This window comes from Falco peregrinus, chromosome 7 (genome assembly GCF_023634155.1).
Source record: "Falco peregrinus isolate bFalPer1 chromosome 7, bFalPer1.pri, whole genome shotgun sequence".
In the NCBI taxonomy this organism is placed as follows: domain Eukaryota; kingdom Metazoa; phylum Chordata; class Aves; order Falconiformes; family Falconidae; genus Falco; species Falco peregrinus.
In genome coordinates, this window is record NC_073727.1 from 1,843,115 (window position 1) to 1,861,124 (window position 18,010).

Here is an 18,010-nt window from a genome sequence, read left to right on the forward strand (position 1 = left end):
GCCAAGGCTGATGTTCCATCTGAGTGCTCCAGAAGTAAATATGTGAAAATTTTGCAGGCTTCAACTTTTGAGCCTTATTTGTTTTAGAGATGAAAAGTGCTTTTTATATCAAATAAGCTGAAATATGTGGAAAATCTTATTTTGCAGAATCCAAGGAGTTTGTGTGCCCACGCGTCTCTGTCCATGTTGATGACTCTGCACATAACTGGTTTTCCCCCTCAGTGCTCTGTGTGAGCTCTGCACAGCTAAAATTGATTCCCATTCCCTTGATGGTTAGTTTACAGAGTGGATTTTATCATTAGGCTTCTTTGACCCTAACTAGGCAAATGATTAAATTTCAAATCAGAATTTTAATACATTTACAGTAATTTGTCTTAATTTCATTTACTGTAATACCTTTCTAAAAGCTTGAAATTAATTTTTTCTTCCTGTTTATTATCCTTATTTAATGCCAGATCGTACAGCACTTGATCTGGTAGAAGGTTTTTGCCTTTAACTGTAGGGACACCGTTCTTCACTTGGCACAGCTCGGTGTTGCACTAAGTTTGAGAGTCTTTGTCTTTCACTTGAGTGGATAGGTCTCAGCACTTTGCAAGATTAAGAGTGTATTTTGCTCCAGGAACCAACCTAGCCTCCCTTTTTATTCACCTTTCTGCTTCCAAGGAGAACTGCTTTTCACACCAGACACATTTGTGTTTACGGATAAAAAAAATTTAAATTAGAATAAAATTGAAATCTAGGGTGAGACAAAATTACTTAATCTTTTAAGCTGTGTGCTCTATGGGATAGAGGGGCTCTTTATCCCTGTGCCTCATTTAATGGTACAAGACTGGAATCCAGCCTGCAAGACATAAAATCCACTTAATAAAAAATCTGGACAGCATCCAGGAGTCTCTTCTGTGGCTGCAGATGTTACTATACAACTACCCCATGCTAAGATCCATCAGATAACTAAAGTAGCCATCAGGCTAAAACACAATCAGGCGTTTCACTATAGGATGGAGAGGGTATGGGTTCTGTTTGTTTTAAGTTGATATAGAGTACCAACCATGACAGTACAGAAAGAAGGGAGGGGGCAGCATGGTAGCCAACATAGCGACCAGCTTTAGTCTCCAGTTACAAGCTTGGTGTGTGATGGGTAGCAAAAGGCCTCAAGACTTTGAAACAGTTGATACTGGCACTATCTATACATTGGGAACGTAAGCAAGGAAAGGGCAGTGTTTGTTTTTAACAGTTTGCATCTCAAAAAATTTGGGGAATGCAAAGGGCCTTTTGTACCCTCAGGAGTATTCTGTGGATGTTGGTAACCAGCTGTAAGCTTTTCAAAGGGGAGTAGGTACAGCTCAGTGTACTGAAAAAAAGTAGTGAAGGACAACTCCTCTTAGTTTCTTCTGTAAGGAATCTGAGCCAAAGGGCTGACCTAGCTGTGAGGGCTCTGTTTGTAGGAGTGTCTGACTTGAGTGAAAGCTAGATCAGGTTGTAACTGAAAAATATCATGTAGGAAGATTATTTTAAAGAAATAAAACCCACAACCAAACAAAAACAACCTGGCTGGCTGAAAGATGAGATTTCTTTGTGCGTTTTCAGCATCAGTGAGGATTCAGCTATACTGCAGGTTCTGTATGTTTGCTTTTTTAATATCAAAACCTGTGCTTTAAAACAGTCATACTAAATATGTTTTTAGTTTATAGCTTAGCTGGTCTTTGAAATAGCTAGTTACAATCTAGTGCAGATTGCTGTTGGGCATCTTACAAACAGCAATTGTTAGAAAAATCTCTTTAGGTCCTTGGTTGTTGGCATTTGTAGGGGTTTTTTGGCTATGAAATAGAAAAGTTTCATCAATTTTATGTGCAAATTAAGAAGTTTGGTATCTTTGAAATACTTTGCAATTTTTAGAAGCTGTAAGACCATTTTTTTTTTTCCCCTAACATTTCAAAATAGAAATAGAGGTCTCCCAGTTAGGAAATCCTTTTGCTTTTTTTGTTTTGTTTACCATATCCAGCCCCTAGTGCTGGCAGAAGGTTTTGCTTGGTCTCTTGAGTACCCATGAGTTAACATGCATTTTTTCTTAGCCATTGCTTGCTGCTGGATATGAGCCAGGGGTGTGACTTTGAGGGCATTAATTAAAAGGCTCAGTTAGTTTAACTTCCTAAAAATGATAGACATTTTTAGACTTTGCATGTATGATTCTAGGGGAAGAATTGGTAACCTAAAAATAGAAATAAACAGTGTTGCTTTTGAGATTGACTTTTGTAATCAGAAGTGTTAACTTCTGTTTCAGGAGACAGCTTGGAAGCAATGTAACAACTTTAATTAAACAGATTGAAGAGAAAGAGGAGGAGTTGTTCTAATCTTGCAGTCTTTGGAACAGTTATTTAGCTGTAAATACTGATCAAATAATTTCACTTCTTATGGCCATGCCTCCATCTTAAAGCAGCTCTCGAAAGGCCACCAGCATGAATTAGGGTGTCTCATGGGAGATGATAGTAGCAGTTTCTAATGGCCTATGCCAGTTCCTTGGAAACCATATGCAAAAACCTGGTAACTGCTAATTAATGGTTTTATTTCTTAACATGCAGGAAAATCATAGCTTTAATTTTGAAAACTATCCACATGTATCTTACTGCTGCAAAATTGATCGCATTGGCCTATTCTCATTTGTTACATTTTGATGGTCATAAAGCTTGGAGAGGATGAGGTCTGAAGAGGCTTTGGTGCTTTTTGTTTTGTTTAGTGTGCAAGCATGTGACTTTGGGGCCCAAGTTTAAATGCAAGGTGCTCAGCTTTGTAGTGTTTTGATGCTGTGGCTGCTTCAGAGATACCCAATAGCTGGTGCATTATTGCATTTGGTAAAATCTCCTAGTTTTGTGCCTCTGAAGGGTTGCAGAAAAGGGTGTTACATCCACTGGTTCCCCAGCTATTGAGAAGAGGAGGAGTGTTCTTCCTGGTAACCGGGCGCTTTGCTGAAAGCAGGCGACTCGTAATCCTGTGGTTGGTCATACAAACAAGGTGATGCCAGAATCAGAGCTGAGAAAGCAGTTCAAGATCTTCTCTTTCAACACCCTCCTTCCCCAAAAGTGAGTTCGTACTTGATACCATGTCTGTTATGGCTGTGGTTGAGAGCACCTGGCAGCGTTTGCAAAGTGTGGTCCTCTGGGTGGAGCAAGGGGAAAGGAGCTAGCACAGCATGCCATGCTTGCACCCACCCACCCCTGCCTTTTTTTCCCCTCTTTGTGATATTAATTTGCAAAAGCAAAAGAAGGCTGCTGACAGATGAGGAACCTTTAACTGGAGAGCTCATTATGCATGAGCCAGGAGTGCCTGTGTCTTAGAATAAATATGGATTAGTTTAGAGCTCAGTAAAGTCGTCGTTTAGAGAACTTAAGTATGAGTTTGCATCACACCAGCCCTTCGACACTGTTTGTTGTATGCCCACAGCATACCATAGATCTGCCCCTTGGCGTACTGTATACTTGTGTATGCTGGGTAGCACCCAGTGTTAGGCTACAATATTCTTTGGAGTGTAAATCAAGAATTTGCACTGTCTTTATAGCTTCAAGCATGTATTCAAACTTTTTCAGGGTATTGAAGAGGCAGACTACTGTGTGTCTTAGCACTCGTTTTCCTTTTCATAGGTATCAGCCTTTTTCTGTTGATGGTATAACCATCTCAGTTCCACAGTACAAGCACCTGAGGTGGGTGATGCAAACTTTCATTTCTAGACAAATCCTACAAGCTGGTACCATTCTGCACTTGCTGCCCACTCAGGAACTTCTAGTATGTTCACACTTTCTTTGCATCTTTGAAGGATAAAAGTTGCTTTGTATAATCCAAAACATGGCCTTAAGAAACAAAAACAAACAAGAAAACCTGGTGCTGTTGGTTTGGCATGGTGCCAGATTCTCCTACTCTTGCCCTTGTGGAACTGTAATTTTCTTCAGGATGAGTCCATGGATTTCAAGGAGAGGAGGAGGATGGAAGCATGAATTCACTGTTGCTTCCGTGTCTTGCTTTGTCCAGGTCCTAATGTGGATGTTGCAATCTCTGTGGAACAGAAGTCAAAAACCTGTGTTCTTGTATCTGCGTGAATGTGAAACTCACCCAGGCAGTAAGAACACCAAAGATTGTCCTCCTCTTTAGTTGCTTTAGTAGGTTATGCAGAATTTCTTAAATCTATTTTGGATGAATTGGAGGAAGAAGGTTCTGTTGTGAATAGTTGCATAGTTCCATTTCCTAACACTGTGGTTTTGGTGAAAGATACACACTTTTCTGCTGTTCTGCAGGAATTGCAGAAAAATAATTTTTTTCTCTACTGTTTCCAGATTGAAAAACAGAAGGGCCTTCTGTTCAAATGCTATTTGAAAAAGAATTTATGCAAAATGGAATAGGATCTGTTTTGTAATGGGGTCTGGTACAATAGTGTACCAAGAAGCCTCTTGCATATTTTTAGTACAGAAATACATTGTTTAATGTGGGCACTTGGTTTTCATGGGTTAAGCTACGTTTCAGGCAGCATTTGTCAGTCAGTTTTATTTTAGTTATGCTTTTGGAACCTCTTATTGTGAGAATACATCTAACATATGCACTTGTAGTGCTTCAAAATAAGAAGGGATAACGTAGTATTTGAAGGCATCCTCAGTAATGCACATATATTGTTGTACAGAGGTGTTATCTTTGATCTGTGGATGGAGGTATAGGTAGGTCATGGAGCATAACTAAAATCAAAGGGAGGGTTGATGCTGCTCGGTGTCTGTCTGAAAATTTTCTGAAGGCTGTAATAGCCAGTGAGGATAGGAGCTGGAGGTTGAATTCAAAATTCCTGTTTTATTTGCTCAAGTTTGCCAAAAGTGTGTTTCCCTTGTTCTTGTTACTTATCTGTTATATTGTTTTACACCACAGTGAGCGTGGACGTTCATGAAGAGAGGGGCAAATAACACTGATCACTGAGTCTGCTGAGGGAGGTGCAGGATGTGGAGGCTGGGTGCGCAGTCTGTGTTCGGCACACGAGTTTCATAGTAGATGATGGTCTTCTAGCCCTTCATCTTCTCAAACCAGCTTTTGAATGCATTGTTACCTATGAGGTGAAAATGAGTTTGATTTCTACCTGGCTTGTGTTAATTCACTTGGCAGTTGACAGGCCCTGGCTCTGCAGGGAAGAGGATCAGAATAGTGAGTTCACCACAGGTCAGGAGCAGGCGGACTGTGCAGGCAGGTTTGCGTAGTGCCTGCTCTTGCCATGCACTGCTCAGGAGGAGCAACGTACCAGCTCTAAACGGAAAGCTTTTCTTTTTATAAAACATTGATTCATTATTGTTAAAATATAGAAGACTAAATATTCTGAAAAAAATAACATCGAAAGGAAAATTGGGCATCTGAGAAAGATCTGACTCATGGTATCCTCCTGGTGAACTTCCTATTGTAAAGCAACATGCTCCGCTTTTTCCACTTGAGATTTGCTTGAATGGCTCCCTTAGCCTGAGCTCCTACTAGCCACACACAAAAACCTTTAGTGGTGTTCTAATGCTCTGAACTTCTTTGACTGGGGAGGCTGGTATTACAAGCAAAGTTTTAGGTTTGTTTCTTTTTAAGCAGCTCTTGTTTTCTGTAGGCATTGTTATAGAGTAGTGGGAGTTGTTTCTAGGCTCTGGTGTGGTAGGATGTGTAGTGTAAATGTGTAGACTAAGTAATTAAATTGCTGGACTGAATGTCTGCCTCTTGTGAGTGTGATTGTAGGAGAGCAAGATCAGAGATTCACTTGGTCCTTCTGGTGCAGCACTCAGCCCCTCCTTGGGACAAGTAAGGCTAGATTGGATCAGGCAAAGAAAGCTTCTTTCTGCATGGAGGGCAGCTGGATGTGACATAAAAATCAGAGACTAGTCAAGGCATCCTCTGGTTACCACTGAAAGGGCATTAAAGAACGCAATTTATGAAGACTAGGGTCAGTTTGTGTACTGCAATATAAACATCTGTTGCAAAAAGTTTTGAGAAAAGATTTTGCTAAATAGTCCTGTTCAGTTTGTTTTGCTCAAGATTCTTCGCTGCAATAACTCCTTGAAAAATGAAGCTGAATCTGTCCTTGTCACTTGTTCTGAATAATGGATGAACTTGGGCTTTGTTTAATCCAGCTCATTCTGCAAACTTTGTTTGTGTTTGGTTTAAGAAAACCAAGTCATCAGCAGTACATACAACACATTCCATGCTCAGCCTCGCAAATAGATGCTGTGCCGATTCACTAGGTCTGACTGCACTTGTAAAATAGTCAGTGTCTCACTTTGTCCATTTTTTGTTTAAACCAAATAAAGCCAGACTAGAGCATCTTTTAAAAAGCAAAGCATAATCTTGAGATATAAGCCTTGTAGAGGCCAGTCCATTTAGCTGCAGATGCATTAAAAAAACCCTAAAACTCAGTTATCAGGAAAATCCTGGTCTTTCGATAGCTTGTGTAGTCTTGAAAAAAATATGTAGAGACCTCTGGTGGGAAGAAGTGAAGGAGGAGTATTCTGTGTTAAGCGTAGAAAGTGAAGATGCAGGAGTGGAGGGATCTCAGCTATGGTGTCCTCTTGCTGTGCCTGTTTTAGTGATTTCTCCAGCCATGCTAAGACTACAGGATGGCTGCAGTGATGGAAGAACAAGCTGTGTCTTATTTTAGGGGCTTGACGTGTATTCCGCAGTGAGTTAGGCTGGGAGACTGCTGTTTTGGTTCAGAGGCTGACATGGTAATGCTGTGAGATGGTGAAGTCCGTTTGCAGGCCTCACGCCGGAGTCTGCAGTCAAGTGGGAGCAGGCAGGCTAGGCCAGGAGAACGTCAGCCATTCTACCTTCGCTTGCTGCTGGATGTGTCTTGGCATCTTGTACAAATATATTGGATGATGTCTGGGTACGGAATGTTCTGAACTTCCATGGTGGAAGTTAAGGAGAGGTGGGGAAGAAAACCCCAAGCCCCTTCCTGAAAGGCAAAGCTTCAACTTATAATGTACTTCATCTTATAATTAGCTCAGATGGGTTTTAGCTGCCTGGTGTTTTACTTTCTTCTTAATGTTTCTGGCTCTTGCAGTCAGTGCTGTACCTTCACTCAGCAAGAGGGCTCATTTGGCAAAGGCATCAACACATGACATCATTCTTGCCAGCGTCTCCAGGCCTGTTTAAAGCATTGGTGGTGACTTGACTGCACTTCCCAGAGTTGTATGCAGCTGTGGAATTTCATTGATTGAGACCAACAGGAAATTCTGAAGAAAAAAAACGTAGTAGAAGGTTTGCAAAAGGCTGTTGCTTGATTAGTTTCTTGGCTAATGGTAATACATGGCATAGTGTAGGTCCCAGTGCAGAAGACTGCACTGCAAAGAGAGCTTTTCAAAGTAATTATCTGTAAAATGAGGAAAAGCAACATTCATCCCAAATTAACAGTGGTATGGAACTGATCACATGTATTTTTTTAAGAGACCATTAGAGAACCTTGATAGCATTCCAGCAGTTGTGTAGAAAGCTGTGTGGTGGTGGGGAGGGAGGATTGGTTCCTAGTGAAAACCTTGCATATCATGAAAACCTCGCTTTATCATGCTGGTATGCACAATGCAAAGGGGACAAAAGATTATTTTTAAAAAAAATATTCTTAACGGAAGCACTTTGACATTAGTCCTCAAGTAATTATTTTTATCCTTCAATAGGTGCATCTGCATGCTATTGTGCTAACACTGCTGCTTCTCTTATTAATTATACTCTTTTAAGCTTGCTTCACAAAAGTAATCTAGCAGCCCATAATAATTAATGCAGTTAAAATCAAACACAGTAAGAATAAGACAAGCTTAACTGGAAAAAAAAAAGGGGGGGGGGGGGGAGCAGGGCAGACAGGGCTTGGAGGGAAAGGCAAAACCCAGCACTTGGGCAATTGGATGCCACAGCAGACATGCAGGCTGTAGTGCGCCCAGGTACATAAAAAAAGGTACCTTGTGCATGACAGGCATTTGAAGTATGTTATTACATGTAACGATGCCTTGTTACAAACAAATAACTTTCACCAAAAGGTTATTAGTAATTGATCTTGCCACTGGCTTCAGTGGCCATACTTAAGTGCATTTGCAATTCTTTCCAATGACAGATTCTAAACTTTTACAATGGTGTGGGTTTTTTTGGGTTTTTTTGGTTTTATTTTGTTTAGGGTTTTTTTGTTATTAAATGATAAGTTTGGTGGAGAAATAGGTCCTGGTTAATGTTACCTGCTTCTGCTAAAAGGTTCACAAAACAGGAGCCAGCAGGAAACATACCTTTTTATGTCCTTCTTTCACAAATGATATTTGGGGAGTTCTGTAATCAAAATATTATGTCAAATATTTTCTGGAATGATCAAACCAAACCCCAGAAGACCTTAAATCTTATATAACCTGATTTTCAGCTGGTGAAATTTGCGGTTTATAAGGTGATGATCTGATGACATGGTGTTTTCCAATCTGTGGAATGTTTTTATTACTTAATTGTCAATATGGTAAAGTCTGGTTCCAGTATTTTATCTTATTTTTCTTAAAATCAGTTGTTTCAATGGGAGAATTGAAGATACCAGAATCATGGCTTCCATCTGACAGGAAAAGCAGGCATGGTTTTGAGTTTTAGATGTTTTATTAATCTGGTTTTTAAATCTCAATTTAGTTACATAGTATGTAGGGCAGCGATGAAGCTCTTTTTCTGAGCCACAGACTTTGAAATTATAATCTTCCCTGCTTCTTTGCTGATTAAGTTTCACTTGTAAATAATGAAATAAGCTTACTACTATAAGTTGCCCTTCTTCAGGAACGGTTTCTTGTGAACCACACAAAAATGAGTAAATAGCAAATACAAGTTTATGGTAGGCTTTATAAAATATGATATTTTTTTTGGATCCAAGCTGGATCCTTTAGCACCTGCCACCAGGTCCCTGCCTTGTGTGGTGGCAGTGCCTGATGCCCCAGTGCTGATGGCTCCTTCGACTCCCCCTCTGTGGGGCTGCTGCTGCTTTGGCAGTGGGGTGAAATGCAAAGCACCACCAAGGGAATTGCGTTTGATTCCAGTACAGCATTAAATATTCCCGCTGAAGGGTTGGTGGTGTTGAATTGATTGAAGCAATTACTTAGCATGGAGATGTAGCTGTTCAGCTAAAACCCAATTACTTCCCCAACTTCAGCCCCATCTTTTTAGGGTTAGTGGTGTGTTATTCCTTACCTTAAACATACTGGCTTTGCTCAAAAAGTGACTATCTAAAAGCTGGTGGGTTTAAAGAAATGAGAAATGTTCGTGCAGCACAGGAAATTAATTTATTTTTTTTTATAGCTGACCATTTGTATTTGTTCAGGTTGCACCACTGTGGATTTTGTATTTGGATTGATCTCTTGAGTTTACTAAACAAGCTTATGAAGGATACTAAAGCTCGTCTTCAGCCTAATTCTTCAGGAGTTATTTTATTTGCTTTTATTGTTGGCTAATGAGCAGCCCAGGTTTATAATGTTGAAGGAGGGGAGAAGTCTGAAGTAAGAAATATTACTTAAATGCTTTAAATGAGCAAACTGCATGACGTGAGTTTGGCTGTTTCCTAGCACTGAGGACAGAGATATTCAAGAGTAACGCTGAATGCAAATTTCCTGATTAAAGTGTGAGCTGGGGCTTTTCTTCTAGGGGTATATGGGTATAAAAGAGCAATGAACAGATTATGGAAGAGAAGGTTGCTTGGCTTCATTTGTAAAACAAATGAAGATATTTGTTTTGTGGAGATATTTTAAAATTGTTTATTTGTGACTTTCTTGAAGAAAATCCCTTGGAAAAACTGCTGTTCTTTCTGGTTTGTTTCAGTTAAGCATGTGGTGTACTTCGTGGAGAAACTTTCCCTTCAGGATATTTTCTTCTCTTCCTTTCTCTCCCCATTCCATTTTGCTAAATGTTTCTGGCTCCATATTGTGATGACCACCTTCCTTTTGTTTTGATGAAGTACCTCTGGCTGTGGATTTCTCTCATACTTGAAGCTGAAGGAGCAAAATATACTCCTATAACAAACATACTGGTGAAAGAGCCTAGGGGAGCAAGCGCTGCTCGTGCTCTCCCGTCAGCGTAGCTTTGTCTTCTCAGTCTGAATTGGGACTCCAGTTGGCTTTTTCATGTTAGTGTATTTCTTTATATTCCTGGCAGAGGGATTTCTTCAAAATTGGAAAATCAATCCAGGCTTGGTGGTAACTGTGTGTATATGTGATGCAGGCGCAGCTCCTGCTGGAGAACTACACTGAAGCACCAGCACTGTGGCAACCTGTGGAAATCCAAGCGAGCAATGGTATAGTTTGAAATGTAATGAAATAGTACTATAAGTGTAAGGTCAATTACCAGTCTGGGAGGTGCAGATACCAGTATCACAGGAGATGACACTTGTGTTTTACTGCTCATCTCTAATTTTGTTCTTTCTTTCCTGTCCAGACTTGGAGGGATTTCTGCATTGAGGCTTTTCAACCCTTGACGATTGTTTTATGCTACTTAGTTTTTCTGAATAATGGTCTTATGTCTACATATAGCTGCCTCTTCACGGTTTTTATTTTTCTTTTGGGTTTTTTTTTTCAAGACATCTGGCATAGCTGCGGATCTCTTTTACAGTATCTGTAATGAAAAAGTATCTGCTTTGCAGGAATGCAGGTGTAGATTCATTCCTACTTTGAGTTCACTCACTTTGGCACTGACACTGCCATTCCTCCTGTTCTCTCGCTTCGCTTTGCTGTCCTGCTTCTCTTGGCCTGTTTGTTTGCACGTGTGTGTAACTGTTCTTGAGCCATCTCCATCGGGGCTGGCCAGCTGGTTTAGATGTTGGCACCACGTGGAGCTGGGTGTGCTGCTTTGCTTTTCCGGCTTGTGGCATGTTTGCCCTCCCGGGGAGAAGATACAGTGCTGTTTAAGAAAAAAATCACTTCTGATGCCAAGATAAATAAGAAAAGATCCAAACAGATCTGGAGGGACAAAGTGGCATAGCCATTACCTGAGCTGGAGCTGCAGGAAAGGAACGGACCTCTGTAGGATCCTTCTCAGCCTCCCCGACTGGATCTCTGGAGACCTGAGTGCTCTTCTAATGAAAAATTGTGGAAATTTACTCTTAAAATCCATGTGCTGGAATTCAGTGTTTTCATGATTTACTAAGTATACCATGCAGAATGTCTTTTTGTCTCTTACATGTTTCTGATAGCTGATGTTCGGGTACAGGTGAGCAGGCCAAGGGCACCGCCGCAGAGCGCTGGCCGCCCTGGAGAGCAGGCGGAGGGAGGAGAGATGCTGCCGGGCACTCTGACCCTGGGCACGGGGGATGACGTGGAGGGCTGATGGCCCTGTGGACTTGCGCTCTTCCCATTAACCTCTGCAGGCGTTGTCCTGCCTTTTCCTGCTGAAGCACCTATTTGTGTGACTCCTGGGATCCCACTCTCAGAGGGAGTTGTCTTCAGTGTAGCTGCTGGTACTGCAGAATGCAGCTTTTTCTAGCTTTTTTCTTTCCTCTCCCTGCCTTTCCCTGCTTTGGACATGTTTTTTTGTGCTCAGAGGCAAGCTTAGGGTTGAATGAATCAAGATTAAATTAAAGTTGGTTCACAGGCTAGTTTGTGAAATGAGAATAAGTCAGCTTTAAAGTGCAGAGTGAAGTAACTGGAAATAAATGTTTATTGTAGGCCTGGGTTTGGATTACTTTGCTTCAAGGAAATTACTTGGGGGTGGTGTGTTTTTGGGGTGGTGCAAGCACAGCTCCCATCAAAGTGAAGGGGGGGGGGGTTACCAACAGATGGGAGCCCGACTCACCTGGCACCAAGTGGGCACAGAGCCTTCCAGGCACAACGGGATGACTTCATTACCAAGCGAGATTTTGCAGGAGAAGCTGCAAGCAGAGCCAACCTATGGTTTAGGTCACCTAAACAAGCCATAGGAGTGAATCTACACAGTTTAAAATGCAGTAGATTAGTTCACTCTCAATTTATCCCAACCTGGAAATTAAGTGATATATTAAAGGAGCGAGGCACAATACGGAGTAGCAAATAAAAGCTGTGTCCTCATTTCCTTCACAGGATCTGACTTTAACTCTGTTTTTCAGGAGAGCTTTAGTTTCCTAAACTTTTAGTTTAGAACTTTAGTAGGTGGGGTTTAAATGTAAATTTTAGGTGACATATTAGTTTTATTGTAGCCTGCAGAAATGATGAATAGTTCAATGGGAAGGTATATAACATGGTGGTCAGCACTTCAGTGCTTAAAATGACTATTATAACACTTGGGTTTTGATTTGAAGAGTTAGTTACGAAGTAGGTAGTGTCCCTGTGATGAAATACTAGGATAGCAGTGTGAACACAGCTTTTTTTTTTTTTTTTTTTTTTTTAATTTGGAATATTTGCATATAAGTTTTGGGGTACATCTTTTAATAATGATGTGAGTGCATTGTATCTTGACTTTTTCTAAGTAACAACCAATTTCCCTACCCCCTTGATATTTTTTTAAACATGAAACAGGTTTTTCTCTTGGCTTTAGAAACACAAGGATTCTTACACCAGTGTCTCAAAAATCCGAGTAACAATTTTTTCCAGGTGGAGTCACAGGTTTAGTACTTTTAAGTGGAGAAGTGAACTACATTGAAACTCATTTGTGGGTGGGTTTGCAGTCAGGCTTGTTGATGGAATTTGGGTCATCAGCCAGAAAACAAAGCCGGAACAGAGGGTCAGGAGTCTTCGGAAGAGGGGTCATGGGTCTGGAAGTGGGATCAGAAGTGTGGCCATACAATGGGAAGTGTATCATGGGGGAGGGGGGGAAGCCTGCAAGTTAGATCAATATCAAAAAAATGACTGTCCATTGTTGTCCAAGGAGATTTTGAGGGGCAATACAGGACTTGATTCTCTTGTTGTTTGAGGTATTCAAGTAGAAAAAATAATCCTTTAGGAATGAAAAAGTGAAATTGCCTGTTTTCTTTGCTACTTAGCAGTACTCTTTCAAGTCTGCATAGAATTTCAAACTAGAGCTTGTGCTGATGTTTATTTTGGGTACCAGATTGTTTCCAAGGTGGTTTTAAAGAGGATGGATCCTGCTCTCTACCCCATGGAAGAGTCTCTGCTCAGGTGTGCTGCTGGCTCTGGGGAGATGCCCACAGGCAAGGGCAGCAGGAGGCGAACGATGACATTAGTGTGCAGACTGGAGGACAGCCTTTTACTATAAATACACATTGTTTTTCCTGTTAAATGACTGATGCTGAGAGTGGTTTTTAGATTGCTATTTTTAAGAGATAATGTATTCACTAAGGATGTCATTATGTATTGCAAGAGTTTTCATGTAAACTGTTTACATATTGATCTTGTTGTAAATTAAGCTTTCTTCCTTATCTTCAACAGGCAGCCAGATAAACTAGTGGTGGTTTGGACAAGAAGAAGCCGAAGAAAATCATCTAAGGTTAGTTGATGGCTTACTAAGTCCCAACTTCAGTGACAAGCAGGGCCAGCTGTCTGCAGGCTTAGTTTCTTGCGTGTGGGGAGCAGCCAAATAAATGAGAAATACTGTAATTGATTTTATTTTCTTTTTTAATAAATCAGTTTATCCATAAAGTTCAGAAAGCTGCTGTTGATGTAAGTGCTAATTTATGGAAACATTTAACTCAGATTTTGGCTTTGGTTATTTGTTTAGCAGAACTGTGTCATCATCAGTTCAAATTCGGTAGCAATTAAGTGAGGCCTAATTAGAAAGGAGAATCTGTTTCACTACTAGAAGTGTATTAAACAATAAAAAAATAAAGTAATAAAGAATCTGACGTCCCTGCAATAGGAAGATGAAGTCTGATAAGAGGCTATTTCACAACTCAAAAATAGTACACATCAAAAAGAATAAAAACAGGCTCTTTCAGGCCAGTAGTGATCACTGAATTGAATTTTAACATTTAACTTCCACAAAGACTGTAAGGAGGCCTGTGAGTTTGTGTTTTATGGCTGATGACTTGGAGCTTCCCTTTCCTCAGGCTGCCAAGTGAAGTCTGTCCAGTATTTGGGCATTCATAACACTTGTCCTTCATGGGGCTGGGGTTTTTTGATGTGTAAAAGTTTGCAAGCAGAGTAACCCTCTCATGTGAGCTTCACCTTGGTTTTCTTCCTGCAGTAAGAAATCCGAAAGCCTTATGAGATTACTGTCTCCTTCTTAAATGCTGCTCAGTTTGTCTGGACTGCTGGGTTTTAATGTCCTGACAGTCAGATGCGTTAGCCTCCGTGGAGCCTCCTTTGGGTCTGGGGTGAAGGGAGAGGCGAGACAGACTGGGTGTGTGGCTTGGTTTCCATAGAAAATGAAGCTTGAAAAACCCCACAACACTCTTCATTTACACTGAGATTGAAATAAATGGCAAGCATTTCTAAACCTCTTCAGTGTCTCATATGGCAATGTCCTGTATGGTATGGTATTATTGGCTAATTAGAGTAAAATCTTTTGCCAATCCTAGCAGTCGGTTGTTGTTCAGGGAGATGGGGAGCCTATTTCACGTGTACAGCAGGCAAGCAAAGGCCTTTGAGCACTGGTCATACTGCAGGATTACTTTTGTTGCCTTGTGTCCTCTGGTGTAGGGCTGTCCTCCACCTGTCCAAAATCATGAGAAGGGCAACACGAATGAGCTGGGGAAGAGCAGTGTGCTAACTGCTGGGCAGGGTGCGGGGCAGGAGGCGTGCTGGTCTCCTCCCTTCCCAGGAGCATCTCCCCTTGGAGAGAACTCAGCCGTTCTTGCTCATTCCCTCTCTCCACAGCTGTTGCCTCTTACCTTGGTCAGGCTTATGGCAAGTGGTCTTGTCCACAGGGGAGGTTTTGGAACTCAGTCTTTTTATAGTTCTTTAACACTTCAGTTACAGAGATGGTCTAAGCTCCTCTTTTTGGTGTATGCATGTAACTCAAAATACACTTCCAGGAAACTCTGCACAGTGAGGGGGGCATCCACACTAAGGAAATACCTTGAAATAATTATGTGTTGAAGAACTTAAATGCTTAGAAAATGTGATACACAGTTTCCTACCCTACTCAGGAGAGACTTTTTTGGATTTTTTTTCTGGTACTCCTCTTTTTCTGACTGTCATGCATATTTGCTGTATTTTGTCTTTTAATGTGAGGTCTAGGATGCTCTAAGCTATTTTATCTAAAGACTGGGTACTGGCTGAAAGTGACTGTGCAACCAAATGGCTGCTCCAGTGTGTGTATCCTAAACTCTGCTTTAGGATATCAAAACCCAAAGGTGTTACCTGGTGAGTAAACAAGGGTGTGAACTTTGTCTAGCACGTTTTCCAAGATTACTGGTCCTGTTCCATGTTTGTACTCTTCAGCAAAGCCAGTCGGACTATTCCTCTTTCAGTGAAGGATGAACTAGCTCAAGCTACCTTGAATTTATAGCATGGTGTACATCTAGACAGCAACTGCTGATGTATGGTGTCTATTGCGGCTTCTTCTATGATAACTTTTCCATTTTAGTTTCATCTAATTTCTGTAGAACAGAGAGAGAAAAGATAATATAGAACAGTCAATTCAATACTTACACAAGCATTGTAGCCCTGAAAAGCTTGGTGGAAAGCAAGGTATTTGTCCATGACTGACTGCTTTGTTGAGATTCAGAGTATGTCCAGAAGCAGAAACCCTAACAGAAGTCCAGCAGGGCTTTGTGAAGTGATGGGTTTCTGCCCATGGTGTTACAGGCATGGTGCCGTAGGCTCCATTGGCAACATTGCATTGAGGTGAGCGGATTTCCTGATTCTAGCTCAGCATTTTGGGCTTGAAGGTTTTTTCAGCTGGACCATAAAGTTCCAGGATATGTCCTCCAGTGAGTGTCTTCTCTTTTGGTCACCAGGCAGTAGAAACAACTCTTAGATAAACTGGCAGATTTACCTGAGACTCAGAAATGTGTTCTACTCATTCATTCATTCATTCATACTTGGTAAGATCCCACAAAGGTACTTTGAAAGGGGCTGAGTGGCCCTGAGGCCTGGGCAGAGGATAGTTAATTTTTAAGCTTAGGTAGTTGATATGATTTGAGCTGTTCGGGTCTAAGACTGTAGATCAATAAATGTTCTTGATCTCTTAGTCATCCTGCCAGTAAAATACTTTATTCAACATATTTGTTTCATCTAATTGCTTTCTTGGAAGCAAGTCAAATGAGTATTTCCTCTTATTTTATTTTTGACAGACACTGGGCTCAGTGAGTACAAAGCATTAATAATTGTCTATGTTTTTCAGCTTCTTTGAGAAGGTGGAGGAGAGGTATGAGGTCTTACTGTAAAAATGTTGTAAAGACTTATTTGGAGGTTATGATTTCTGAACTTTTCAGATAGTTAGGGATAATGAGGGACATTCCCAACAGATAGTTCAGATTCACAGGAACATTGCGGTTGGAAGAGATCACTGGAGGCCATCTGGTCCAACCCCTCCATTTAAGCAGGGCCACCTAGAGGTGATTGCCTGGGGCTGTGTCTGGACAGCTTTTTGAGTATCTTTAAGGTGGGAAACTCCACAGCCTCTCAAGACAGCCTGTGCCGGTGCTCGGTCACCCTCACGCTGAAAAAGTGTTTCCTGATATTCAGAGGGAGCCTGCTCTTTCACTTTGTGTTTATGCCTCTTGTCTGGGCACCACTGAGAAGACCCTGGCTCTGTCTTCTTTGCACCCTCCCTTCAGGTATTCCTATGCATCAGTAAGATCCCCCTTCCCCAGAGCCTTCTCTTCTCCAGGCCAGACAGTCCCAGCTCTCTCAGCATTTCCTCCTAGTGAGAGATGATCCAGTTCCTTAAACATTTTCATGGCCCTTTGCTGGGCTCTCTCCACCAACTCCATGTCTCTCTTGTACTGGGAAGGTGCAAGAGGTATGTTAACCAAAAATGTGGTGCAACTTGGAAGATGTATGATGGTGCTACAGATGTATAATGGGACTAGCCTCCTTAACTGATCTAATCTTAAGATAGATGCTTTTGAGCTGAAAGCAGAGTTCTTGATGTCCTTCGAAGCCCTTATTTTTGTGGCTTTCTGTGATTCTGAAATGCCTTCTGGCCCGCGTGTTTTCTTTCCATGTAAAGTGCAGTGGTCCCTCAATTAGAAGAAATAATGGGAGACACCATGTGCAGGAGTCTGAATATTTTAGTTGTTACTGTGGGAAACATAGAATAGGGACTGTAAGCGTGTTAAACTAAAGTAAGTTTTACAGTGTTGTAAATGAAAAGCAATAACCACTTAGAGCATTTAAATGGCAGTCTGGTGGATGGACACAGGGCCATAAATGTATCCAGCAGCTGCTGACCTTAATGCAGATTGAAATTACTTGCAGCTGTATTCTGGGATCCCCCCTCTCTGGGCAAGTCTGATAGCAATGCTTTTCAAGAGGCCTGTCAAGACAAGCTGGCTCTGTATGGTTGGGCATCTTCATTGTGTGCAAGGAGTTTACATTTACAGAAGAAGGTGATTTGCAGTCCTGCTGTATTTGACAGAATTACTGAGCAATCCTGAACCAAAATGAACTTGGGGAGGCTTATCTGCTGATGCAGATGTTGTCTGTCTTCAAAATATGGGAGGTGGAATTTGCCACAACTCCTCAAGCCTCAGTTAGATGGTGGTTATCAACGTCCATGGTTTACAGAGGATGGAGCTTGTAGCAGTGGACTTGCTTAGCTCTTGCTCTGTGGTACCCTGTCACACTGGCACGTTGCCCGCAGGTTTTCAGGCCCTGGGCTTTTCGTTTTGCCTTTTTTGTTTGTTTGTTTTTTGAGTGGGGGAGGAATGTCTTTGTTCTAGTGTAGAACAAGGGAAAAATGTGTTGTAAATATGTTTACCTTCATTTCACTGAGATGCTTTCACATTTCCAGGCTTTGAACTAAGAAATTTAAATCTGAAAAAAGATGTTGCCATGATGTCAAGGAGGTACTCGCTATCCCTGTGAACACACACAGGCTGATGGTTGAATCATAAACCTCTGAAGAATCGAATTTGCACTTGCTTCTGAAAGCCTTACAGAATTATTCTTCAAAGATCCTTTTTGTATCAAAGCTGAAAGAAGGT

At 41.3% G+C, this 18,010-nt stretch overlaps 1 protein-coding gene across 1 annotated transcript in view; it reads left to right on the forward strand.

The window, feature by feature from the left end:
• EHBP1 (EH domain binding protein 1) overlaps window positions 1–18,010 on the forward strand; it is a 225,616-nt gene that overhangs the window by 18,788 nt on the left and 188,818 nt on the right. The window contains 1 exon segment of the mRNA XM_055809787.1: window positions 13,347–13,404. Coding sequence (XP_055665762.1) covers window positions 13,347–13,404 — 58 coding nt within the window.